General features: G+C 43.2%; 1 protein-coding gene across 3 annotated transcripts in view; it reads left to right on the top strand.

The window, feature by feature from the left end:
• ABCC5 (ATP binding cassette subfamily C member 5) overlaps nucleotides 1–27,589 on the top strand; it is a 96,476-nt gene that overhangs the window by 13,297 nt on the left and 55,590 nt on the right. The window contains exons 3-10 of one of the 3 annotated variants that reach the window (XM_030822888.1): nucleotides 14,961–15,118; nucleotides 15,611–15,766; nucleotides 16,420–16,567; nucleotides 21,328–21,561; nucleotides 21,711–21,884; nucleotides 22,461–22,608; nucleotides 25,680–25,828; nucleotides 26,688–26,795. In XM_030822888.1, coding sequence (XP_030678748.1) covers nucleotides 14,961–15,118; nucleotides 15,611–15,766; nucleotides 16,420–16,567; nucleotides 21,328–21,561; nucleotides 21,711–21,884; nucleotides 22,461–22,608; nucleotides 25,680–25,828; nucleotides 26,688–26,795 — 1,275 coding nt within the window. Of the gene's footprint in view, nucleotides 1–14,960; nucleotides 15,119–15,610; nucleotides 15,767–16,419; nucleotides 16,568–16,671; nucleotides 20,905–21,327; nucleotides 21,562–21,710; nucleotides 21,885–22,460; nucleotides 22,609–25,679; nucleotides 25,829–26,687; nucleotides 26,796–27,589 lie in introns of those variants that run through there. The other 2 variants (XM_030822889.1, XM_030822890.1) reach the window with 2 other exon arrangements.

The following is a 27,589-nucleotide window of genomic DNA, read 5'->3' as shown; positions in this document are numbered from 1 at the left end:
GCCTGCTCTGCAGTACGGTGGTCACATGATGGAAGTCAGAAAGCCTTGTACTAAGCATTTAACACCCATTGTGTTAGGCACTGGAGGAAGTTTTATTTACAAATTATGTTTTGGCCTTTTTTTTTGAGATGGAGTCTCTCTCTGTCACCCAGGCTGGAGTGCAGTGGCATGATCTCGGTTCACTGCAACCTCTGCCTTCTAGGTTCAAGCAATTCTCCTGCCCTCAGTCTCCCAAGTACCTGGGATTACAGGTGTGCACCACCATGCCTGGCTAATTTTTGCATTTTTAGTAGAGACAGGATCTCACCATGTTGGCCAGGCTGGTCTCGAGTCCTGAACTCAAGTGATCCACCTGCCTCAGCCTCCCAAAGTGCTGGGATTACAGGTGTGAGCCACCGCACCTGGCCTTTTTTTTTTGTTTTTGCTTTTTTGTTTTTTTGTTTTTAGCTAAAGCCTGAAAATCTTGTTGAAGGGATTTTGTCAAATGCAAAAGACCAATATTCACAACTCTAAATCAGTGGTTTTCAGGCCAGGCTGAATGTTAACATCACTTGAAGAACGTTCAACAAATACCAATGTTGGGGTCCTATTCCAGACCAATTAAATCAGTCTCTGGGATAGAACCCAGACATCGGTATTGTTTTAAAACTCCCCTGGTGATTCTAGTAGGTAGGCAGTGCTGGGAATCTCTAGATCTCATGGAATAAAGTCTGTTCTCTCCCCTCACCCAATGGCTCCAAGTGTTTCCTGTAAATCCCCTTTTGCCCCCGTGATTCATTTTCAGTTTAATCCTTTGAAACCTTACCATGGTATTAACAAAGTTAATCTTAGACCCAATGTAATAGGAACTTTGAATAAGTTCCTTGGAATTTAGCTTATGAAACAACTGAAAGCCCTCAAATTCCTGGTGATTATGGAGTAATGCTAGATTATCAACTGCAGACAAATACCTGTTTTACCGTGGTGGTGGAGGTATGTTTGTGAATTATATTGCTAGCTGATCGTCGGCTTGAGAGTAACATAGCACAGCTACAGATAAGTGAGCTGATGCTGGAGTTAATTCTTTTCTCAGTGTAGCATAGCTGCTGAGTGATAGGACTGAGTTTAGCAGCTTCCCTGACTTGGAATAACAGGTCTTTCTTTTGTATTCTGCTTCTTCCCCATATAGGTTGGGTTCTAGAATTTTGCTGATCCTCTTGACTGAAATGTACTATTTGGAAGTTCTTAAGGGAAGAGCTTAAGGTGGTCCGGGCTGTGATAACAACCCACTGGGGAGTAAGGATGTGGTGGGAATTGGAGAGGAAACGTGCTTGGTAGGTTTCTTTAACTTGTTGGAGATTAGGAAGAGCGGGAAGGCCTGAAGTCAGCCGGTCTTGGGAGTATGTCAGTTTTTGATCTTTTAAAATTTAAAAGTCAATTTTAATTCACTTTTAAATTTAATTTCTAATATTCTGAGTCCCTTAAGAAGTGTATCTGGTGGCACAACAGTTCCCCTTAAAAGTTTGTCTTTCTAGATGTTTGTCATAAAGGCTGTGTGGGCCTGGGACATCTGTAGAAATGGTTTTCTTGGCCAGAAGGATGTATTCGAAGAGGCGCCCATTCTCTTTGTTTGTCTTAAGGTCTTGTGAATGAGGAGAGGAGAGGAAGACAGTGTTGTGAGATCTGAGGCCTGTTGATTCCGATTGTGCCCCAGATACCACTTTCTTTGAGGAGTGTGCCAGCCAGGAGCAGGCAGCCTTTAACCCCCTTGGAAACCGAGGTACCTCTCTGTTGCCAGTTGACACCTGCAGTCTCTGCCTTCAGGAACAACTTGGTTGAATCCTCAGCCCGAGGCTTATTAGGAAGGCTACCCTGCTGTTGTTCGGCCGTCAGGAAGGGATTGGATTGTTGAGACGGAGAATGATTTCTGGCCCCGGTATCTGTCCCAGAGGCCTCCGTGCAGGGGAAAAGCCCTTGGTTGCCCTGTCAGCAGGCATTTGCTCTGGCAGCCTGTTAAAATGAGATGGGACAGCTGGAGAAGTGGTGGCCATGGGGTGTGATAGGTGCGCTGATTGTCTGAGGCCTGAGGATGGTGTTAGGGCCGCAGAGGCGTCTTTTGCAAGAGCAGATCTGTCTGCTTATGCATCGAATGTTACCTGTTTTTCATACCAGAGGTGTCTATGAATATGTGTTTCCCTGATCTTTGTTTGAACCTTGACAGAATCTGAATTGCTTTTTGTTATTGTTGTTTTTGTTTTTCTTTTTTTTTTTTTTTTTTTTTTTGAGATGGAGTCTGGCTCTGTCGCCCAGGCTGGAGTGCAGTGGCACGATCTTGGCTCACTGCACCCTCTGCCTCCTTGGTTCAAGCAATTCTCCTGCCTTAGCCTCCCGAGTAGCTGGGATTACAGGCATGCACCACCACGCCCGGCTTATTTTTGTATTTTTAGTAGAGACTGGGATTTCACCATGTTGGCCAGGCTGGTCTTGAACTCCCAACCTCAGGTGATCCTCCCACCTTGGCCTCCCAAAATGCTGGGATTACAAGCATGAGCCACCCCACCCGGCAGAATCTGAACTTCATTGTCCCTTTTTAGCTTCCCTGTGACCTTACTCCTGCCCCATTGCTATTACCTTGGTAGGAAAAATGCTGAGTCTCCTAGTCACATAGTCATGGGGAAGATATAAATGGCAGTCATACTTCCTCGTTTAATATTTTTCTCAGCTCCTAGATCTGCCAGTATTTTTCCCTTTGAGACAAAGCAGCTGCTGTGGATGCCTTTCTGTGTGGCCGGGCCGTCTGGCCACTGATAGCCTTTCAGTGTGCTGTGCTCCTTAAGAGAAATGGGTCCCCTCATCTTGTTTCAGGGGAAGCTTTAAAAAGTTACTTGTAAAAGGGATTGAAAGCATCATAACAAAAAACAAATGGCCTCATAAAATACATTCCTTTAGGTCAGCCTATATCAGTACTAACTGTGTTAGCTCTTACAGCTATCTAGGGTTACCTTGGTACTATTGACATTTTGGGCCACATAATTCTCTGTTGTGAGGGCTATCCTGTGCATTGTAGGATGTTCAGCAGCATCCCTGGCCTTTACCTGCTAGAGCTAGTAGCACCCCTCAAACATCTCCAGATATTGCCACATGTCCTCTGGGCAAGCAAAACACCCTCACTTGTGAACTCCTGGGCTGCACCGTGCGACACAGTACTATTGTGGTTATTAAGCATTTGACCTGTGGCCAGTCTGAACTGAGATGTGCTGTAAGCATAAAATACCTGATTTCAGAGACTTAGTACGAAAAAAGAAATACCTCGTTTGTAAAATACCTAATAATTTTTCACACTGATTATATGTTAAAAAAGATAATACTTTTTATTGGGTTAAATGAAATATATTATTTAAATTAATTTACCTTTTACTTTTTATTTTTAGAGTCAGAGTCTCACTCTGTCACCCAGACTGTAGTGCGGTGGCATGATCATGGCTCACTGCAGCGTCAAACACCTGGGCTCCTGTGATCCTCCTGCCTCAGCCTCCTGAGTGGCTAGGTCTACAATCTCATGCCACCATGCCTGGCTAACTTTTAAATTTTTTGTAGTGATGGGGTCTTGGAGGGTTACACAGACTAGTCTCAAACTCCTGGCCTGAGGCCGTCCTCCCACCTCAGCCTCCCAAAGTGTTGTGATTACAGGCATAAGCCACTGCACCCTGCCCACTTTTTACTTTTTAAATGTGGCTACTAGAAAAATTTAAATTACATTATGTGGCTTACATTTGCAGCTTGCATTATATTTCTGTTGGACAGTGCTGAGCTAGAGTGTTGATCTACTGTAGTTTAGCCATTGATTTTGTATTAAGCATTTAGATCCCTGTAAGCTGTTGGGTTTCATGGTTTTTTCCTTTGGAAGATTTTCCTTTATGCAGTAAAATTATGGAGACACAGAGTATGCAGTATTACATATTACCAGTTTGCTCTCCTGCCTCCCTGCTGGTAGCATATTAAAAATCAGTTTAATGTTCAGACCGTGTATGTTTGTCTATATTTCCCTCCTTTCCATATTGCATTTTCTTTTCCATATTAGATTTTATCTCTTTTAAGGCATATATGGTTGTATCTTAAATTTAATTTGTATTTCTCGATTGGTGACGTTGGGTCTGTGTGTTCTCTCCTGTATCTAGAACGGTGCCTGGCACATAGCAGGCCCTCAGTAAGGACTAGTTGAATGAGTGGATGAAAAAAATACTGTATTTTACTTTTTCAGTATAAGTCCACTACTTGAAATATATTATTATGTTAGTTACTTGGTTACTTATTTTTATTTATTTATTTGTTTATTTATTTATTTATTTAGAGACAGGGTCTCAGTCTGTCACCCAGGCTGGAGTGCAGTGGCATGATCTTGGCTCACTGCAGCCCGATGGTCCTGGCTCAAGCGATCCTCCCACCTCAGCTTCCTTAGTAGCTGGGGCTAACGGTGTACCTTTTTTGTATTTTTTTGTACAGACAGGGTTTCATCATGTTGCCCAGGCTGGTCTCAAGCTCCTGGGCTCAAGCGATCTGCCCACCTCAGCCTCCCAAAGTGCTGGGATTATAGGTGTGAGCCTCCTAAAGTGCTAGGATTATAGGTGTGAGCCGCCGCGCCCAGCCACTTGGTCACTTCTTTAGCTTTATCTTCCCTTCTCTTAATGCTAATTTCCTTACGCAAAAAAGTTTCCTTTTCATGTTTGAACCTCTCTTCCCTTTGATACATTTCTGCTTGTTGGGGGTAAATGGAGGCTGTCCCCCATCATAGCTGGACTAAGTATGCTAATATAATTTATGTCATCATTTTTAATGTAATTTTTGGGAGGTTAATTCCAGATGGATTAATGTATGATGTGAAACCTGAATCTCAATTAATTCATCTCCAATCTGGTTAGTTGGTAGGAAGGTAGGTAGTAGGTAAGATGTGAGTGACTGTCTCTGTCACCCAGGCTGGGGTGCAGAGGTGCAATCATGGCTCACTGTACCCTCGACCTACCAGGATCAAGGGATCCTCCCGCCTTAGCTTCTCATGTAGCTGGACCACAGGTGTGCACCACCATGCCCAGCTAGTTTTAAAAAATGTTGTATGTAGATGGGTTCTCACTTTGTTGCCCAGGCTGGTCTCGAACTCCTGGGCTCAAACGATCCTCCCACTTTGGCCTCCCAGTGCTGAGGTTACAGGTGTGAGCCACTGCACCTGGCCCAATCTGGTATTTATTTGTCCCAACAATATTCACTGATTCATGATTCCCTACCTTGTTATATTATTTATGCTTCTGTATAGTAAGCCCTTATAGCTTGAATATATTAAGTCTTTTCTCTTGGTTCATTGCCATTTTTAATCCATTCAACCTTAGAATGTTGATAACTCACTTTATGGAATGTTAACTGTGGTAGAAAATATTTATTTTTACCTTTAAATAGACATACTTTTTTTTTCCTGGCATGCTCGGCCATGTGAGCTTTTTTAGGAAGCCTAGAGAGGAAGAGAAGTTAGCCATCCAAGCATATAGTTAGTTACAAGTGGGAGACATCTGTGCAGTTACTGGCAGGTTAGTATAAAGATGCTGTTATTTTATGTTTCTTTTTTTTTTTTTTTTTTTGAGACAGTCTCCCTCTGTCACCCAGGCTGGGGTTCAGTGGCGCGATCTCTGCTCACTGCAACCTGCACCTCCCAGGTTCAAGCAATTCTTCTGCCTCACCCTCCCGAGTAGCTGGGACTACAGGTATGTGCCACCATGCCCGGCTAATTTTTGTATTTTTAGTAGAGATGAGGTTTCACCATATTGGCCAGGCTGGTCTCAAACTCCTGACCTCAGGTGATCCGCCCACCTCAGCCTTCCAAAATGCTGGGATTACAGGCGTGAGCCACTATGCCTGGCCCTGAGTCATTGTTTATCTTAATCTGGTATTCACCCTGGGGAAGAAAGAAGAGCCGTTTATGAGGTATACCTGGGATCATTTCGTACAGTTATGGTTTATTTGCTTGGTTTTGTTTTTCTGTTTTTTTTGACAGGCCCATAGCATAGTGATTAAAAGCCTTAGCTCAAGGCTGGATTGAAATCCCTGCTGTGACCGAACATCGGTATGCCTCAGTTTCCTTAGCTGTAAAACGGGGATACTAATACCTGCCTGAGAGGGTTGTTATGAGGATTAAATTAGCTAATATCTGTAAACCATTTAAAACAGTATCTGGCACATAGTACATGCTATGTTGGTTTGTTATAAATTTGTATAAATTTTCTTAATTACCTTTAAGTGAAAAGCTTGCCTTTATAAATGCATACTAGTCGTGAGATTTGGCTGTACACAAGGAAGATTGCTATAGCTTACTTTATTTCTTGCTAATGTCAAGACAACCTGAGGTCCACAAAATAGAAGTGAAAGTACCAAAGTTAATAGCAATTCTCTTTTGCAATAATACTGGAGCACATCCTGTAATAAAGTTAATTAGGGCAAACTGGGTAGAAGTCTAATTGCTAGGAGCTACATTTTTTAAATCCTGTAACCCCAATGATAGAATTTATCCTAAGTAATCCGGAAGGAGAAAAATAAAACTATAATTGTATATTATACTATTAATAATAAGCAAAAGCTGGGTGTGGTGACTCACACCTGTAATCCCAGCACTTTCAGAGGCCAAGAATGGAGGATTGATTGCTTGAGCCCAGCTCAAGACCAGCCTTGGCAACATAGAACCCGTCTCTACAAAAAAATAAAAAAATTAGCCAGACATGGTGGTAGTACATGCCTGCAGTCCCAGCTACTATGGAGGCTGAGGTGGGAGATTGCTTGAGCCAGGGAGGTCAAAGCCGCAGTGAGCTGTGATTGTGCCACTGCATTCCAGCCTGGGTGACAGAGCAAAATCCTGTCCCAGACAAAAATAATAATAAGCAAAACAGCTAGAGAATCTAAACAGAAGTGGAATGGGTAAGATCACCTCAGTGGTACATCATGTAGCATTAATTGATGATATGTAGAATGTAAGGTAAAGGTATTTTGCAGGTGTTTTCGTTGACATTTGAATACTGGGTGCCAAACTCTCCACTATGCCAGAGGCCAGGGATGCAAACAAGAGGAAGACAGCTTGCCCTCTAGGAGCTCTTACCAGAAGCATCCTGCTGTGGTGGTGTAGGTACAGGGAAGACATAGGAGGAAGGAAATAAGTTCCCTGACCTCGAAAGAGTCAGGGAAAACTAAAGGAAAGAAGAAATAGTTGAGACAGACCCTAAATTTATTGGCTAGGTAAATTGGGATAATATAGCTAACATGTATTGAATGTTTATTATATACCCAATATTTTGCTAAGCACTTTTAATTATCCCATTAGTTCCTCTCATCCCTATGTGATAGGTGCATGTACCATTGTAAAAATGAGTAAACTGAAGCTTAAATCTGTATCTGTCTTCTAAAATTCATGTTTGAAATCACTGTATTTACTATGGCTTCCAGCTGTGGGAAAATTCTGCGTATGGAGATCTTCATACTTTAAGGCCATAAGAAAAAATAGTTTTGTTGGAGTAAGAGAATTATTTTCTCTTGTTTTTATTTTTTATTTATTTTTCATGTTAACATTTGAGAGTTCTTGCCAACAGCTGAATATCTGTTGCTTATTGTTTTGAGAGACCTGTCTCTGAAGGAGGTAGGTGCAGATATGGAGGGGGACAGTGGTTCTTCAAAGGAGAAGATCCTGTATCATATCCTGTATTTCTGTCAGATATTTCATTTTCCTGACTTGGGCAATGTGTAAAGATATGACAACAAGATTGACAATTTGGGAAAACGTTTAGGAAAGAATAGCAGCGACAGGATGTGACTTGGAAAGTTCATTGCTTAGAGTAGCAAGGTTTGATTCTTTTCGATCAACAGTATAGACTTTTCCATCCTCTTACTGTGAGAATTTCTACTCCATGCTTTGTTACATGAGAATTCTGAGATTAGTGCTATTTCAGCCACTTTTATGGGGGTTTGTCAGGATAAAATTGCACTGAGTGCCTTGTTCTAAAACCAAAGGCAGCAGGAGAGCCCCAAGTCTCTGCCATCAGTAGTGCCACTGCAGTACTCATGAGAAACCTGGGGAATGAAGGCTTGCCTGGCAGCTTTCATTTGAATCTTTTTAAAAAGAGCCTTTGAATTTGATGTTTTCCAATACAGAAAGTAACTTACTACCTAGGAGGTGGTGTAACGTGACATAGTTATATATAGTAAAAGGAACAAAAACCTTGCAATCAGAGGATTTTAAAAATATTATTAAGTCCATTTACTTTTCTATGAATAGGTTTTAGTGAAAACTGTCACTAGGCATTTTAGAAATGAAGAAAATGAAATTAGTGTGTTATACACATAGGAATTGGCATTTTTTTGGTTCCCCCCATCTGGAATAGTCTTACAGATAGGAGGCACTTGGTAAGTTATTTGTGGAAAGAATGGATGAAATCTGTGAAGATTCTGGTTTCCTATTAATGCTAATATGCCATGCTCATGTAAACATACTGATGGATTGCATGCCAAGTTTTCCTCTTCTGATGCTTCTCAAACATCAAAAGATGTTTATAAAACCCTTCTAACTCTTGAACTTGGTTCACCTGGAAAAGCAAAAGTACTAGAATAGCTAAAACAATTTTGAAAAGGAAGGATAAAGTTGAAGGCATCACACTATCCAATTTTAAGACAGTTTATAGCTACAGTAATCAAGTCAGTAGTATCAGTGTAGGGATAGACAAATAGATCAATGAAATAGAGTCTAGAAATAGACTCACACGGGCATGGCCAACTTTTCGACATAAGTGCAGAGCACCTTACTGGAGAAATGGTAATCTTTTCAACACATGGTATTAGAACAATTGGACATCTGTAGGCAAAAAAGTGAACCTTTATGGAAACCTTACACTTTATACAAAAACTAACTGAAAATGAACCATAGATTTAAATATAAAATGTAAAACTATAAAACTTTTAAGAGAGCACATAGGAGAAAATCTTCATGACTTGGGGGTTGAAAGAAGAGTTCTTAGGCATGGCACTAAAAGCACAATTGTAAAAGAAAAAATTGGTAAATTAGACTTCAAAATTACAAACTTTTGCTTCATAAATGGCCCTAATTAGGAGGATGAAACATGGCCATAAAATGGGAGAAAATATTTGCAAATCATATGACAAAGAACTTTAATCCAGAATATATAAGGAACTTGCTAAACTCAATAATAATAATAAAAATTCACTTAGAAAATAAGCTGTAATTTCAGCACTTTGGGAGGTCAAGGTGGGAGGATCGCTTGAGCCCAGGAGTTCAAGACTGGCCTGGGCAACATAGTGCTGTCTCCACAAAATAAAAATAATTAGCTGGGTGTGGTGGCACGTGCCCATAGTCCCAGCTACTTGGGAGGTGGGAGGATCACTTGAGCCTGGGAGTTCAAGGCTGCAATGAGCCATGATCACGCCGTTGCACTCCCAGCCTGGGCAACAGAGCAAGACCTTGTCTTAAAAAAAAAAAAAAAAAAATAGAAAATGGGCAAAAGACTTGAACAGACACTTCAGCAAAAAGAATGTAGGGGTGACATATAAGTACAGATGTTAAACATTATTCGTTCACCAGTAGGATAGTACAAATTAAAACCACAATAAGATACCATACCACACCTATTAGAATGGCTAAAATAAAATATAATGCCAATAACTGGCCAGACGCGGTGGCTCATGCCTGTAATCCCAGCACTTTGGGAGGCCAAGGCAGGCGGATCACTAGGTCAGGAGTTCGAGACCAGCCTGACCAACATGGTGAAACCCCGTCTCTACTAAAAATAGAAAAATTAGCCAGGCATGGTGGCAGGCATCTGTAATCCCAGCAACTCAGGAGGCTGAGGCAGGAGAATTGCTTGAACCTGGGAGGCGGAGGTTGCAGTGACCCGAGATTGCACCACTGCACGCCAGTCTGGGCGACAGAGCAAGACTCTGTCTTGTGGGGGAAAAATGCCAATACCAAGCACTGGTGAGGATATGGGGAAACTAGATTTCTCATCCATTGCTAGTGGGAATGTAAAATGGTACTGTGGTCAAGTAATTTCAATGACAACTAATATTTGAATCATAAATAATGTCAAGCTGCTTTATATACTTGTTGTGCTGTCAAAAGTTAAACAAGAAGTGAGATCTCCACTTGAAGTCAGGAGTTTGAGACTAGCCTGGGCAAAATGGCATCTCTACTAAAAATACAAAAATTAGACGGGTGTGGTGGTGGGCATTTGTAATCCTAGCTACTTGGGAGGCTGAGGCAAGAGAATTGCTGGAACCCGGGAAGCAGAGATGGCAGTGAGCCAAGATTGCGCCACTGCACTCCAGCCTGGGTGACAGAGCGAGATGCTGTCTCAAAAAAAAAAAAAAAAAGTGAGATCTCCATTCCAGTACAAATTTGTAGTGGATATATTTTTCAAACCGAAATTACAGTTCTAGCAGCCTTTTTTAGACCTCGATGATGTATGAAGCAAATTTCCATATTTCAAGATCCATGTATTTTGGAAATAGTGGCAATGGTTGTATAGTATTGTGAATATAATTAATGCCTCTGAATTCTATACACTTAAAATGGCAAATTTTATGTTATATATATTTTGCCACATAGAAATAATCCATTTAACTGTGGCATTTAGTCGCTTCCACGTAACTTTCCATTGAAAGTGATTAATCTGCAGTGTAATGACATGATAAAGGTAAATGTCAAGAGAGGAATCTAATAGAATTCTATAATGTCTTCCATGAGATAAAAGGCTCAATTAAAAGTGTATATTCCTGGATTTAGCTCAGTATTTGGAAGTTCTTGTCTTTGATTTTTTGTTTGTTTGTTTTTTGGTTTGTTTTTTTTTTTTTGAGACAGGGTCTTGCTCTGTCTCCCAGGCTGGAGTGCAGTGGCACAATCTTAACTCACTGCAATCTCTGCCTCCCTGGTTCAAGAGATCCTCCTACCTCAGCCTCCCAAGTATCTGGGACTACAGGTGTGTGCCACCACACCCTGCCAATTTTTGTATTTTTAGTAGAGATGGGGATTCACCATGTTGACCAGGCTGGTCTCAGACTCCTGACCTGAGGAGTCTGCCTGCCTTGGCCTCCCAAAGTGCTGGGCTTACAGGTGTGAGCCACTGCACCCAGTCCGGCAGTACCTTCATGAAGACATTTGCAAAAGTGGAATTGTAGAATCTCATTGCAAATCAGCATTCATAGATGAAGATTTGCAATCAATTTTGATGAAAGGGAAAACTATTTTAAACGCCAGTTAAGTGAAATGTTATTCCCCCATAAAAGAATTTCATTCTTCTCATCAGTAGACCTGTATTACAAAAAATTGTACTCAGTTATTATAATCTGAATTGTGTCAACATTTTGTGGAGATTTGTTTTCTCTTGTAATAGGAGTACATACTTAATATCTTTGATTTTGCCTCTTAGCCCACAAAACTTAAAATATTTACCTCTGGCCTTTTACAGAAAATGTTTGTCAACCTGTAGCTTAAAGCATTGATTTTTCTCTTTTTCTTCTTTTTTTTTTTTTTTTTTTTTTTTTTTTTTTTTTTTGAGACAGAGTCTTGCTCTTTCACCCAGGCCGGAGTGCAGTGGCGCTATCTTGGCTCACTGCAAGCTCCGCCTCCCGGGTTCATGCTGTTCTCCTGCCTCAGCCTCCCGAGTAGCTGGGACTATAGGCGCCTGCCATGGCGCCTGGCTAATGTGTTTTTTTTTTAGTAGAGATGGGGTTTCACCATGTTAGCCAGGATGGTCTCGATCTCCTGACCTCATGATCCGCCTGCCTCGGCCTCCCAAAGTGCTGGGATTACAGGCGTATATGCTTTGAAAGTGATGAAAATCTCACCTTATTCTCTGTTTTAGCGGCATCCCAGAGATGTTGATGTATTGCAGTTTCATACTGTTTAGCACAGAATATGTTCTGGTTTCCATTTAATGCCTTCTTTTTATTTATTAATTTAAAGAGATAGAGTCTTGTTCTGTTGCCCAGTCTGGAGTGTAGTGGCGAGATCATAGTTCACTGCAGCCTCAAACTCCTGAGCTCAAGCAATCCTCCCACCTCAGCCTCCTGAGAAGTTGCGATTATAGAGGTACAAATTGTCACGCCTGTTTGATGTCTTCTTTCGCTTACATTACTTAGAAGTATATTGCATAATTTCTGAACATTCAGATATTTTAAAAATCTTTGTTACTGAGCTCTAATTAAATCCTAAAGTGGTCAGAGTGCATGTATACATGACGTCAATCTTGAGATTTGTTGAGGTTTGCTTTATAGCCCAACGTATAGTCCATTTTGGCAATGTATTTGAAGTGACATTTTTCAGATCTTTTGTCATCTTCTGAAACTTTGGATATCCAAATAAGGTTGGTCCCTGTAACATTCTGTACCTACTCTGTACAGATTCCCAGTTTCTACTCACTTAAAGTAGGTGTGCTTGTATTTTTAGTGTATCTTTCTCCTTTCTCAATCCAGGAGTTTTTTTCCTTCCCCTTGTGGTTATATGCAGCTTATAGGTAAGAAAAACCTTTGTAATATACTTAAATCTCAGCAGTCCTCAGTTCATTATCAAGTTCCGTAGTCCCTAACCACTAAATTAAGTGTTGACCTTATACATAAAGACTTCATATAAGAGCGAGTTTGTTTCTTGTTGACTCCTGTCATGTTGTACCATTATTCTCTTGAAACTGGTCTGACTTGCCTTTGACAAAAGGAAAGGAGTGTGCTTTGCAGGGCTATGTGCTTTCCTAATACCAAGAAGTTATCTAAAGATACTTAACTGTGCTGTGAACTAAAACTATTGTGTTTGATCTGCCCAGGCATCCAGCTGACCCCTGTATACAAAATTCTACCTGTTCAGTTCTGTTAGTTTAAGCTCCCTCTGTTCTTTGGTGGGAAAAGAGGTGATGTATAAAAATCAACTGCTTCGTATAAGGCTTGGTGTGTTAGGTGCTAAACCAGTTAACTTTTTCTTGATTTGGGGATGTATTCTCCTTGTTTTTTGTTGTTGTTGTTGTTGTTGTTGTTGTTGTTGTTTCCTTCTTTTAGAGACAGAGTCTTGCTCTGTCACCCAGGCTGGAGTGCAGTGGTGCGATCATAGCTCATTGTAGCCTCCAACTCCTGGGCTGAAGTGATCCTCCTGCCTCCACCTCCCAAGTAGCTGGTACTGCAGGCACGCATCACCATGCCTGGCTGATTTTTTTACTTTTTGTGGAGATGGTGTGTTGCTGTGTTGCCCAGGGTGGTCTTGAACTCCTGAGCTCAACCGATCCTTGCAAAGTGTCAGGATTATAGGCGTGAGCCACCATGCCCAGCTGAGATCTATTTTTTACTATTTCACAATAATTGCTGGAAATATTTGTAATAATGTGACTTTCACTGCTAAGACAGAAAAAGAAGATAAGGAAATTGAGGAAAATGAAGCTTCTGCTTCTACAAAAGGAAAGCATAAACGTTTGAGTTGCTTTTAGAGTAAACGGGGGATAAGTGTGTCTAGATTCTTGACCCACCCTCTTCTGCTACAGTCAGACTTAGAATGCACTTTTGCATGCAGTTTTGTTAATCTAATTAACGAACATTTATACGCTTTCTAGTTAGTAAATACGTGTAACTTTATATTTCAGGTCGTGAGATCCTTTGTTGCATGCTGCAGGGAAGTGTAGAGCTCTTCAGCTGTGCAGCCAGGATGAGAACTCACGTTCTGTTCTCCCTGCTGCTGATGCGACAGGGAAGGCTCGTGTACATCCAGGCTCTTTCTGCATGGCAGGGCTGTTTAATTGGGGCTGATGGAAATTTTTGTCATAGAAAATGGGCAATCAGATTTGCAGTTAGTAGTGAAATAATTGACTCTCAATCCATATTGGGAAACAGAAGATAAAACATTTGGTAATAGAAATGTAAATTTTAGAACATAGAACACAAAGAGTGGTCCATAAGCCGGGTGCGGCGGCTCACACCTATAATCCCAACACTTTGGGAGGCTGAGGTGGGCGGATCACGAGGTCAAGAGATCAAGACCATCCTGGCCAACATGGTGAAACCCCATCTCTACTAAAAATATAAAAATTAGCTGGGCATGGTGGTGCATGCCTGTAACCCCCCTACTCGGAGGCTGAGACACAAGAATTGCTTGAACCGGGGAGGCTGAGATTGCAGTGATCCAAGATCATGCCACTGCACTCCGGCCTGGGCAACAGAGCAAGACTCCATCTCAAAAATAAAATAAAATAAAATCAGGGCCAGGCACGGTGGCTCATGCCTGTAATCCCAGCACTTTGGGAGGCCGAGGCAGGTGGATCATGAGGTCAGGAGTTCGAAACCAGCCTGACCAACATGGTGAAACCCCACCTCTACTAAAAATACAAAAATTAGCCAGGCGTGGTGGCATATCCCTGTAATCCCAGCTACTCCGGAGGCTGAGGCAGGAGAATCACTTGAACCCGGGAGATGGAGGTTGCAGTGAGCCGAGATTGTGCCACTGCACTCCAGCCTGGGTGACAGAGCGAGACTCTATCTCAAAAAAACCCAAAAAAACAAAGAGCGGACCCTAATGTAACCTATGGACTTCAGTTAATAATGAATCTGTATTGGCTCATCAATTGTAACAAAGGTACCACACTAATGGAAGATGTTAATAATAGGAAAAACAGATGAGGAGGACAGGGGAGGTACAGAGGTATATGGGAACACTCTGTACTATCTGATCAGTTTTTCTGTAAAACCTAAAGATGCTAAAAAAGAGAAAACTGTTTAAAATTTTTAAATATCTAGCTTAATGTTCCCCAATGGGTTCAAATCATACAAAGTTAGTGTTTAACCTCCTGACCCTTGCTTGGAATTTCTCAGTTAAGATGAGTCCAGGTTGCAGTTTGAGCTGTTTCATCAGTTCCATTTGCCTCTCGCCTGTGTATTAACTGTGCTCTTGCCTTTCTCCCTATCTGCTGGAACAGTTGGAATGCCAAGATGCCTTGGAAACAGCAGCCCGAGCCGAGGGCCTCTCTCTGGATGTCTCCATGCATTCTCAGCTCAGAATCCTGGATGAGGAGCATCCCAAGGGAAAGTACCATCATGGCTTGAGTGCTCTGAAGCCCATCCGGACTACTTCCAAGTAAGACGCCCTGCTGGGTGATGACAGTGAAGCGTCAAAGGCCTTTTTTCTTTTTTTTTTTTTTGAGACGGAGTCTTGCTCTGTCGCCAGTGGCACGATCTCGGCTCACTGCAACCTCCGCCTCCTGGGTTCAAGCGATTCTCTTGCCTCAGCCTCCTGAGTAGCTGGGACTACAGGCGTGCACCACCACCAAGCCCAGCTAAATTTTTTGTATTTTTAGTAGAGACGGGGTTTCACCATATTGGCCAGGATGGTCTCAATCTCCTGACTTCATGATCTGCCCACCTCGGCCTCCCAAAGTGCTGGGATTACAGGCATGAGCCACGGCACCCAGCCCATCAAAGCTATTTTAGAACATTCAGGCCAAGATTAGATCAGCTGGGGAGACCGGTCTTTAGTCAAGAGCTGTGTTCACTAAACAGTGTCTTTTAAACATGGGCTGCCCTCTCCGTGCGTGTTGATACCTTTTTGATTTTGGTTTTCTCTCCTTAGACACCAGCACCCAGTGGACAATGCTGGGCTTTTTTCCTGTATGACTTTTTCGTGGCTTTCTTCTCTGGCCCGTGTGGCCCACAAGAAGGGGGAGCTGTCAATGGAAGACGTGTGGTCTCTGTCCAAGCACGAGTCTTCTGACGTGAACTGCAGAAGGTAGGCGCCTCTGGTCCACCCTCATCTCCCCCATGCCGGGTGGGCAGGGCCTGAGCTAGGAGTGTGAAGTCCACAGCTCTGTGTCTTTAAAGAGCTGAGCTGTCCAGTGGAGGGCGGGTGGCCTGGGGATGACTTTCTCTTTGCTCTTTTGCTTTATCTCCTATTTCACCTTTGATCCTGTTTTAACCACGGGCTTTCTCTCTCTCTCTCAGCCCCGCTTCTCTTCCTGAGTCTGCAGGGAGATTATGTTGCTGCCTTGTGACAGAATACATTTTTGTGGTAGCTGATTGTCATGATTAAAATCTAGTTTACAACTTTACATTTTACCACAGGAACCTTCAGAAAGGGTTGGGGGCCCCTGAAAAAGGAAGTTCTTATTCACAAATTGCATTCAGGGATCATTTTCTGGGTGGAAACAAAGGCTTTTGCTCTCATCATTTTCTGTATCCTGGGAGGCTCCCTATACAGGGTAAATGCGTCATTCCCCAGGAAGGGTATTTTTTCCCAGAAGGTGAAGACTATGTACATAATTTTAAAGGAGAGACTTGTATGAGTGGTGGCAAAACCTGGAGACAAAAAGTGGTGGCAGGCGGGGAGCTAGGTGTGCCTTTCCCCCGGGGAGACGTGTAACGAGGACGTGTGCCCTTGTTAAGACTAGAGAGACTGTGGCAAGAAGAGCTGAATGAAGTTGGGCCAGACGCTGCTTCCCTGCGAAGGGTTGTGTGGATCTTCTGCCGCACCAGGCTCATCCTGTCCATCGTGTGCCTGATGATCACGCAGCTGGCTGGCTTCAGTGGACCAGTAAGTTCTAACCATCCTTTCCGACAGTCTCCAGGGGCCCGGCCACGGCCAGCTCTAACACTCTTATTCTGTTGCAGGGGTTGTGCTCAGCTTTGGGCTAGGTAGCAGTCTTAGAGATGCCTTAGAGATGTCTGTTGAAAGGGGTCAATGGATTTTGGCAACAGCTGGAAGGATGAAAGGGCAGTGTTGCCAGAGAAGAAATGGAACTGGCTTGACCTCTGGGCGGGGGTGAAATGGAACTGACTCCAGTTCTGCACAGGACTGTGCTTCTCGGTTATGTGTTGACATGAAATGACAGTCGGTGCAGGCAGATGTGTCTTGCAGTGCTATGAGTGGGTGAGAGCACGTTGTGTGGCCCGGGCTGGTGAGCCAGCGCCAGGGACATACTGAGTGCCTGGAGGCAGAGTTATCACGTTTGGCAGGTCCGTGGCAAATAAGCCCTGAGAAAACTAGAGGACTGTCGAGGATTTTAGAGTCTGACCTGGAGTCCGTTTAAGTTTGGCTTATAGTGTGACTGTGTGGCAAGCGCTGGGGTGGCAGCCGTGGTTTTCCCCAGTCTGTACTGATGCAGAGTAGACAAGAGAGCCTTTGACATTCACTCTGTTTCCTGGGCACCTGTTTCTTACACCTGCTGTGCTGCCTTACACTTGAGACCTTGATTAAATCTATTCTCTACACATTTGCCTTGAGGCATCGGAGCAGTAGTACTGCTTGTACTGTGCGTTTTCCGTGTGTGGGTAAGCTGGAGGTTCATGGTTTTGGTAAGTATGTGCCTAAGATGCATGGCGATTAGGTAAAACTAATTTGCAGTTTTGTTTTTGTTTTTTTTTTTTTAACGTTTGATGCCTCTTGTTAAAGTTTTGATCTCTTTTCTGAAGCAGAGAACACTACTTTTCTGGTATTGGGTTTCTATATTATTAATAATTGACCAACTAACATACTTTATATAAAAGTTTTAAGTAAGAAGGACCATGTAACTGAAATGTTGTGTTATGTAATTTACCAAAATGGCAAACATTTTCATAGAGCCAGCTTCCCCCAAGAAGAGCTTCTGTCATTGTTTCACTACAGGGCTGGTGGCTGCTCTGATCTCATAGAATTCGTTCCTCTGGGTAGCACCATATGCAGGCTTTGCGAATAAAGTGATCATGGGCTTTCTTGATTCCGTTTGGCCAATGCAAGAACTTCATTGGCTCCCCTCTAAAAAAAATTCCGTGGATTGTTGGGATTTTTATTTTTTATTTTTTGAATAAAAAGGTACCTATCCATATTCAGCTTGGTGGCTTCACAGTCCCTCCCCTGAACATCCGTATATTCCTTAATCTCTCATTTATGGTGCAGAACACTGGGATACTAACCTCTAGGAAACTCTAGCTGCCAGGGAAAGCTAAGAGCCCTCCTTTAACAGGAAAGCAGCAGCATGCTTTTTCTTCTCTCTGCCCTTTCAGGGAAGAGCACCTTAAGGCCAGTGTTATTTCATGGGATTCTGTCCTAGAGCTGAGAAAGCAATGGACTCATCCATAGTCTCTTGTGTAGATTTAAAAGTATAAACAATACACATTTCCTTTTTTGGAACTCCAATTCTAATATGTTTCTTTTTCATTGGAAATTGAAAAACCAGGCTGGTTTTGAGATTAGTACTAGCAGTGAGTAAACCTCCTGTCTGTGGACTTAAATCCTTTTGAGGAACATTCGTTTTAGATTTTTACAAGTTTTCTAATCTGGCACGACTTTCAAACTAGCTTAGTCTGTTCTTACAGAAACCTGTGTAAGGACAGACTGCCCACATACGGGCTCCCCAAATAAAACGGTATTTTTATTTCTCGTCCCCGCTCGGGTTTCACCGAACCTTGGTAGCCATACACAGAACAAATGAAACACAATCAAGTTGTTGTGTTCTGTTTGTTTTTACCTGCCAGCCAGCTGATGCTGACATTTATACACCAAGATGATCCAAGGTTTTGGTGACACCAGTGGACTACCGCTGTATGTGCAGGGTGCCCGGGAGTCATAATAATGTTAATGGAATACCAGAATCTCTAACCGTGTGGTCCTGTGTAGCCACATTGCTACACTTACCGAGATGCTTTGGGGCCTTTTTGGATTAAGACAGTTCTAAAAGACCAGGCCTCACCTATGATCTGTGTATAAAGAATTAGCATCGCACCGTAGATCTGCAAGAGAAGGCCGCCTCCTGCAGTGCTCTCTCTTGGTGAATGCTAACTCTGCTCGAGGGCCTTTTGGGGAAAGGACAGTGTAAAACCCTTAGAGAGGTAAGTTTCCCACCCTTCCAACCTCTCTCCACCTGCAGCTTGCTTGGTGCTGTCAGGATCTGGATTTGGGGGGAGTCTCTCTGTAGTGGAACCAGTGACAGAAGCTGTTCTTTAGAATTTTCAGGATGGCTGTATTCTGCGGTCAGAATGAGAGAGTCAAGCTGGGCAGAATCTCTCGCCAAGAGTTCAGGTAAGGTAATGTTTATTCACTGGGAATGCTTTCCACAGCCAGACAGCTATGCTAACAGTCTCAAGTTTTCTTCCAGTTTGTTTAGATTTAAATGATACATTTGTAACTTTTTAAAAACTAAATTTTGGTTGGATTTTTCATGAAAACCTCTTTTTTCTTTATCCCCTAAAAAATGGTTTGAAATGTCATTGTTATTTAAAAACCCGATGTGTTGGAACTTCTTTAATCTGCTGTTTCCTCTTTTTCCCCCCCCTTTGAAAGTTTCGCATAGTATAAGCATTCACTATGTCTTTTACCTTCCCTGCTCCTCCCCTCTGGGAGGCGCTGATGCTATTACCCAGTGCTGAAAAATGGCACTCTAAAGGTATGGGAAGGAAGGAGCCCAAGGCAACCACCTGCTGTCCTTTCAGCCTTCCTTTGGAGACTGCTCCATCAGTGCCGAGGTGTGTGGGAACAGGCTTCACTGCACCGCCATCTTACTGAGTTGCTTCACGTGAGGAAAAGGGGGCTTTGGCCCTGTGACTCAGTTCCACATTTTGGATTGCATACTGGAAAAGAAGCCAATCTTCTTGCTAGTAAACCAGCAACCCGGCTGTATACAGTGCTGACCCAAGCAATGGATATAAACCTAAAAATCTGAGGGAGGGGAGAGGTGGAATACCGTAGTTCTTGGAACCTGAAGTCTCCTATTTGATCAGGTTATTTCCTGGGACTTGGCAAAAATCTGATTGGTGGGGATCTCCTAGGACCTAGTGGACATCTGGTATTAATTTAATCTCAGGAAAAACAAGAAATTAACCCAGAGAGAGTCTGGGTTCTGGAATTCAGCGTAGCTACCTCCAGACCTTGGTGTCTGGCCTCCATTTTTGTCTGTCATTCAGCTCTGACTTACAGCTGCAGTCACCTTTGCTATAAGGCACCTGGGTAGAAGGGTGGATGGGCTTCACATTAATTTTTTTCTTCCTTTAGGGTGGGGGATTGGTTTGGCTTTCTTTTGTTGTGGTTTTTTGTTTTATTTTTGTCAAGATTGATTTTTAGATGCAAGGACTTGAAAAGACCCAGAAGGATGCCACCAGTTTTTCCTTGAGGCCTAGGATTTTTTATTCTGTCCCAAGCAGAGGTAATTCCTCACAGCTTAGTGCACCAGTAGCACCAGCCATTTTGAGCAGAGTACCTCTTTGGGGAGCTTTTCGTTTTGTTTTGTTTTTAATTCTCTTTCCTTAGCAGCAAGGTCTTTTTTCCTAGAGAATCTACTCCATTGCAGAATCATTGCAACCTCAGGAGCCCTCACTGATTGAGTGCTGTCAGCCTGATCTACTACTTTGGACTCTGGAAACAGATATGGGTTCTATTCTCTATTTCTACTGTGTGTCGTTAAACAACCGTCGGAGGCCAGATGACCTGTTAGATGGCTAGTCCTGTATAACTCGACTCTGTATGTTTCAATGTATGTTACTGCAATGCTTCACCTGCTGTACAGTGTTTGTGAGATGCTCTTTGAAGATGGTACTTTTATATTTTTTCATTTTCAATAAAAGTACATTCCTTCCCACTTCCTGGTATTTAATACTGTTGCTGAATGTGCCTTGTGTGAGTGTGTGCTCCGGCGTTGCAGGACCTCAGCTGGAGGTGGCCCTCGGTGGTTCTTGGGGGCTGGCCGCCTTCCCTCTGCAGGTGGTGTTAGACATATGCTACCTGAGGTAACATGTTTTCATTTTTGGGAGGGAGTCGGGAGTGGGGCGGGCCCATGGGAGGGTCTCTGGATTTTTGATAGCCTGCTTTATTTGCTCTCTTCTGTACTATTAAACTGCTGATGTTTATTTTCAGGAATGTTTTGCAAATGCACTTCTCACTCTTCCCCAGTACAACTGTAGGTACACTGTTCCTTTTTATCAAATAAGCACGTTTGAAACGATCCAAAAAAAAGGTCTTAATTTCATGTAAAGAAATGTATCCATGTGTGGAGATACTGGAATAAGGTCAAAGCTATACTTTTGAATGACCATGTGTTTAGAGTTAATTTCAGCTCATTCATAGGTTTATGTTACATTAGAAAGAGTAATGGTTTTGATGGTGTCCTGTAAGGAAGAAAGTTTGCAATTAGACCTAGCTCCTGCAGAATGCCCTGAGTAAATTACTGCAGGCAGCTTGTAATAATTGGGTCCTCTAAAGTTTTGCTTTGCTTGCGCACTGGTCCCTGAGTGGAGCTGCCTACTCTTTCTAACTTAACATAAAACTATGACATTGTGTGTGAGTGCCGTGGAGATGTTGACAGTGGTGTGTGTTTCTCCCTGTAGGCCTTCATGGTGAAACACCTCTTGGAGTATACCCAGGCAACAGAGTCTAACCTGCAGTACAGCTTGTTGTTAGTCCTGGGCCTCCTTCTGACGGAAATCGTGCGGTCTTGGTCGCTTGCACTGACTTGGGCATTGAATTACCGAACCGGTGTCCGCTTGCGGGGGGCCATCCTAACCATGGCATTTAAGAAGATCCTTAAGTTAAAGAACATTAAAGAGAAATCCCTGGGTGAGGTGAGTGAGGGGTGTTTGCTTTACAGCAGAGAGCAACTTCCTAGCTTGAGGTTCGTTCCTCTAGGGTCCTGCCTTGTCCTTTATCTTCCTCCTGAGACAAATGAACCGTGTCCTTGTAGGGGGCCCTCACTACTCTTTGTATCTTATAGCTCATCAACATTTGCTCCAGCGACGGGCAGAGGATGTTTGAGGCAGCAGCCGTTGGCAGCCTGCTGGCTGGAGGACCCGTTGTTGCCATCTTAGGCATGATTTATAATGTAATTATTCTGGGACCAACAGGCTTCCTGGGATCAGCTGTTTTTATCCTCTTTTACCCAGCAATGGTGAGTAAGCCTCCCAGCTGAATCTTGGCAGCTTCTCCTTAGGAGACGAGTTACTTCCATTGGGTTATAGTAGGCATTGCTGAAGTCTCACAGCTCTGATTGGAAATTTCCTCAAAGCAAGTTCAATCTAGAGCTAGATAGTGCTTGCTCCATAGGGACAGAATTTTGACTTGAGAGGAGGTAACGTGTCACTTGCATGAAAAAGAGTCTGAATGAGAAGGCCAGCTGGTGAGCCCTGTCCCACTTGACATAGGAGTGTTTGAGTCACTGCACTGGAGTTGGTGCTAAGTGATAGGGCCCTCCTGCCTCCCCTTTGGAAGCACTCAGTATCTGTGGTCGCTATTGAGAATAAATACTTACTTGTCTTCATTGCCTTACAAAGAGATAAGAATTCAGTAATGTTTTATTACAATTCAATAGGTCACTTTTATTAAAGACAGTACAACTACGTAACATTTGGCCCATCCTAGCAAACAGGATTATATGCTCATTTTATTGAGAATGACCTTAAGCAGATTAGGTAGTTCTCAAGTTTGAATGAGCTTTAATTTGGCGTGGCATCGCTTTTCCTTTCAGATGTTTGCATCACGGCTCACAGCATATTTCAGGAGAAAATGCGTGGCCGCCACGGATGAACGTGTCCAGAAGATGAATGAAGTTCTTACCTACATTAAATTTATTAAAATGTATGCTTGGGTCAAAGCATTTTCTCAAAGTGTTCAAAGTGAGTTTAAAGATTTCATATGTGCATGTAGTAGAAGGACTTTGGATTCTTTGGGTCTTATCATTCACACACTTTGCTTTCTGAACACATTACATACTAGGACTAGTGTCTAGTATCATAGGACATAATATAGAATCTTTGTGTTCAAAAGGGATCTTAGAGATTTGAACCCATAACCTCATCTCACTGATGAGGAAATTGAGACCTGGGAAAATGGTGATTTTTCCCAGTCAAAACACAGTTAGTTAGGAATAATTCAGTTTCAAAGCCCCCTGTGTATATTCTCATCCTGCCCATGATTTTCCAGCCTGGTCATGAGGCTTTCACAGAAGACAATATCAAATTACTACTGAGAGCTCCACCTTTGCCCACTCTACTCCGTGATTTCACAAGAAATAGTTTGTGGTCCTTGAGGTAAGCTGGGAGTCAGGATGGCTGGATGCTGGTCCTAGCTCTGTCAAATATGTAAGTGCCAACAAAGCTAGGAGAAATAGCACAGATGGGGCATTCAGAAAGATATCAACACAAGTTGAACCAGTGTGCCTTAAAACAGGTGAAATTTAAGCAGGAGATACTTAAAAACAAACAGATAGATACTTAATTTAAATAAAAGAGATGGGGCTGTTGGTAGACCATAACCTCATCGGGAGCTGAGTCCAGTGCTGTAAAACAGTCAGTGCATTATAGGTGGAGTAGAAATACAGTGTTCAGGCCAGGTACCAGTGGCTCACGCCTGTAATCCCAGCACTTTGAGAGGCTGAGGGAGGTGGATCACCTGAGTTCAGGAGTTCAAGACCAGCCTGGCCAATATAGTGAAACCCCGTCTGTACTAAAAATACAAAAATTAGCTGGGTGTGGTGATGCATGCCTGTAATCCCAGCTACCCAGGAGGCAGAGACAGGAGAATCGCTTGAACCCAGGAGGCGGAGATTGCAGTGAGCTGAGATCACGCCGTTGCACTCCAGTCTGGGTGTCGCAGTGAGACTCTGTCTCAAAAAAGAAAAAAAAAACAGTGTTCAGAGCAAGGCAGCTGTTGTTTTCCTTTCATTGAGTAACCTTCAGGAACATGATGTCCAATTCTGGAATCTACATTTGATTTATGAAGGCTGTTAAGCTAAGAAGCATCCAGAGGAGATGACTACTCAAGAGGTGCCCAGCAGTGGATGGGGCTGCCTTGTTAAGCAGTGAGTTTGTTTCTACTAGAGTGGAATAAATGGATTCTGAATGGACATCTGCCAGCAGGTTGACGGCAGGATGGCTGCCACTGGTCCTTTCTGGCTCTCTGATTCTATAGTTTTATGATCTTTTTTCTGAAATTTCCCTCATCCATCAGCCCCTGACTGGTATGTTTACCTGTATGTATTAATTTGAAAAGTGTGTTCTTACTCACTATAGACATGGCCAAGGTGTATAATACATGTTAAAGTAAGGAGTTCAGTGTTTTTATGTGACTTAGAAACTAGCTGTGAAGATAGTTCCCAATGCCTTAGGCAGTGGTAATACCTTTAAGGTCAGTGCATAGCCTCTTAGAAGAATTAAGTATTTGCCAGGTGCAGTGGTACATGCCTGTAATCCCAGCACTTTGGGAGGCTGAGGCGAGTGGATCACCTGAGGTCAGGAGTTCAAGAGCAGCCTGGCCAAAATGGCAAAACCCCATCTCTACTAAAAATACAAAAATTAGCCAGGCGTGGTGGCATAGCCTGTAATCCCAGCTACTCAAGAGGCCGAGGCAGAAGGATCACTTGAACCCGGGAGGCAGAGGTTGCAGTGAGCTGAGATCACACCACTGCACTCCAGCCTCGGCAACAGAGTGAGACTCCGTCTTAAAAAAAAAAAAAGTATTGGCCAGGTGAGGTGGCTCATGCCTTTAGTCTCCACGCTTTGGAAGGAGAGACAGGATCACTAGAGCCCAGGAGTTCAAGACCAGCCTGGGTAACGTAGTGAGACCTCATCTCTACAAAAAATAAAACTTGGCATGGTAGTGCACATCTGTGGTCCCAGCTACTTGGGAGGCTAAGATGGGAGGATCACTTGATCCATGGAGGTTGAGGCTGCAGTGAGCCATGATTGTGCCACTGCACTCGAGCCAGAGCAACAGAGTGAGACCTCATCTGAAAAAAAAAGTGTCTTACTGTTCTGCTTCCTGCTCCATGGTCTTCAGCACTCTATGGTTGCTTTGCTAATACAGGGGTTGATTTTGCAAATATTTAAGAAAAATCATTCTGCCTATAGAAATTGTATTTCACCTATCTTCTTCCAGTTGTCGTTACTGCATTTTTGTATGGAAGCTTCTATCCCACTGCCAACATACAGCAGGCACTCTAGGAAATGTTAGTTCCCTCCCCACCGCCCTTTTTTTTTTTTTTTTTTTTTTTTTTTGAGACAAGGTCTGGCTTTGTCACCCAGACTGAAATACAGTGGTGCAATCTCGGCACACTGCAACCTCCACCTCCCAGGTTCAGGCGATTCTCCAGCCTCAGCCTCCCAAGTAGCTGGGATCATAGGCGTGTACAACCACACCCGGCTAATTTTTGTATTTTTAGCAGGGACGGGGTTTCGCCATGTTGGCCAGGCTGGTCTCGAACTCCTGATCTCAGGTGATTCCCCCTGCTTTGGCCTCCCAAAGTGCTGGGATTATAGGCGTGAGCCACGGCGCCTGGCCTTTTAGTCCCTCCCTTTTTAATTCTCCAGTGCCATTGTATTGTCTTTCCTGTTAATTCCTTAGGCAAAAAGTAAACAACAACTGGGTAAGCAAACGCAACTGCCAATTATAGATACAATTAATGTGTTCATTCCTTCTCAACCTAAGAAACATACAAGAAGAATCAGAAAAAGGTATCATAGAAGATGATCATTGAGTTCATATATAGTGACTGCTTTCTGTTAGATTCATTCCTGTCACTTGATCCATTTCAAACCTCAGCCTTTTATACCAGCTTTAGTGGTAGAGTTGATAGTCACAGGTGTTGAAGGGTGGCTGGAGACCTACAGAGTCTTGTTTGGAGGTGGAGGAACAACATCCCTAGGCTTCTTTTAACTTGCTTTGAAATTGGCTTGCTTTTTATTCATAGAAATCCGTGAGGAGGAGCGTCGGATATTGGAAAAAGCCGGGTACTTCCAGAGCATCACTGTGGGTGTGGCTCCCATTGTGGTGGTGATCGCCAGCGTGGTGACCTTCTCTGTTCATATGACCCTGGGCTTCGATCTGACAGCAGCACAGGTCAGGGAACCCTCAGGGATGGGGAACATTTTAGAAATACCACATTTGCTGGAGGCTGAGGCAGGAGAATCACTTGAACCCAGGAGGCGGAGGTTACAGTGAGCCGAGATCGCACTACTGCACTCCAGCCTGGGTAACAGAGCAAGACTCCATCTCAAAAAAAAAAAAAAAACCACACATGGAGATGATGCTCTGGTCTTCTCCTTACTGGACCTGGAGGTTCCCCCAAGAATTAGCAGGTATTTTTTCATTCATGGGATTAAGCTGAGAAGCAGAAGAGTGGGGAGCCAGGCTTTATGCACAAATAGTGTATGAATTGTTTTTAGTCAACATAAGTTTGAGTTTAATTCTGAAAATACAGATCATCCTGTGGTTCATATTTACTGACAATTTTAATTGAAGGTCTCAAAAACTCTACTTAAAAAAAAATGTGGCCAGGCATGGTGGCTCACGCCTGTAATCCCAGCACTTTTGGAGGCCGAGGTGGGCGGATCACTTGAGGTCAGGAGTTTGAGACCAGCCTGGCCAACATGGTGAAACCCTGTCTCTACTAAAAATACAAAAATTAGCGGGGCATAGTGGTGCATGCCTGTAATTCCAGCTACTCGGGAGGCTGAGGCAGGAGAACAGCTTGAATCCGGGAGGTGGAAGTCGCAGTGAGCCGAGATCGTGTCACTGCACTCCAGCCTGGGTGACAGAGTGAGACTCCGTCTCAAAAAAAAAAAAAAAAAAAAAAATGTAATAACAGCTGACAGTCAAGTTGCAGCCTTCCTAGCACCTGAGAGGAAATGTATGGTGTCAGGTTACTTTAGTTGCATAGCATCATTAGGCACAGTTTCTTCTCTTCTCCTATTTTCAGGCTTTCACAGTGGTGACAGTCTTCAATTCCATGACTTTTGCTTTGAAAGTAACACCGTTTTCAGTAAAGTCCCTCTCAGAAGCCTCGGTGGCTGTTGACAGATTTAAGGTAAGTGGCTCCTTCCCCTGCCCCCGTGTCAGGAGCCCTCCCCGCACAACTAACTGCTGGCTCTGTTCAAGGGGCCACACAGGCTGGCCTCACTGGGCTTAAGCTTGGCTTTGGCATTTTGGCAAGTTGGTAAGAAAAAGGGGGCAGTAGAGGAGACTGAATTGAGGGACGAGACTTGTCACCTTTTTAAATTAATGTGAATTTTTACCTTTTGTGGACGGCCATGATCTGGGCTCCCAGGATTGCAGAGTTCCCCTTTAGAGCTAGCCCTTTCCACCTGGGCCTGACATGGATGTGTCGCAACTCATTGGGCCTTGAAGTGGCTTAAACCTAGAAGACCAGCACTGTGGGGCATCTTCCCCTTGATCTTTGCTACTGTCACTTTGATTGGTTGACATGCTGAATCCTTTTTGATACTTTCTTTTTCCTGCCCTGTGGTTGCTACTCACGATGCAGGGAAAGCAGTTACATGGAAATAGTCATAAAACTAGATCATGTTGAGAAGTGCAGTTAAGTAAGTATCAGCTTCTTTTCTTGCAGGTGGTTAGTTGATCATACCTTGGCTTTCTTTGTTCCTTCAGGATAATACACATACATGATACAAAAGGGAGTATATTTGGGAGGATGGAGAGAAATAGATATTTGATAGTGGTTAATACTTAACAAAAAAAAAGGGATGCCATGTGGTCTGGAATTCCTTGACGTTGCCACCACATAGATTAGCTCCTATGTCCCTGCTTGTCTTTATTGGCCAGTGAAAGGAATATGAAAGCAATTTTGGTGATGTGAAGGCT

Source organism: Nomascus leucogenys, chromosome 11 (assembly GCF_006542625.1).
Source record: "Nomascus leucogenys isolate Asia chromosome 11, Asia_NLE_v1, whole genome shotgun sequence".
Classification (NCBI taxonomy): Eukaryota; Metazoa; Chordata; class Mammalia; order Primates; family Hylobatidae; genus Nomascus; species Nomascus leucogenys.
Note: the sequence above shows the minus strand (reverse complement) of the source record. Positions and strands in the feature narration are given on the sequence as shown.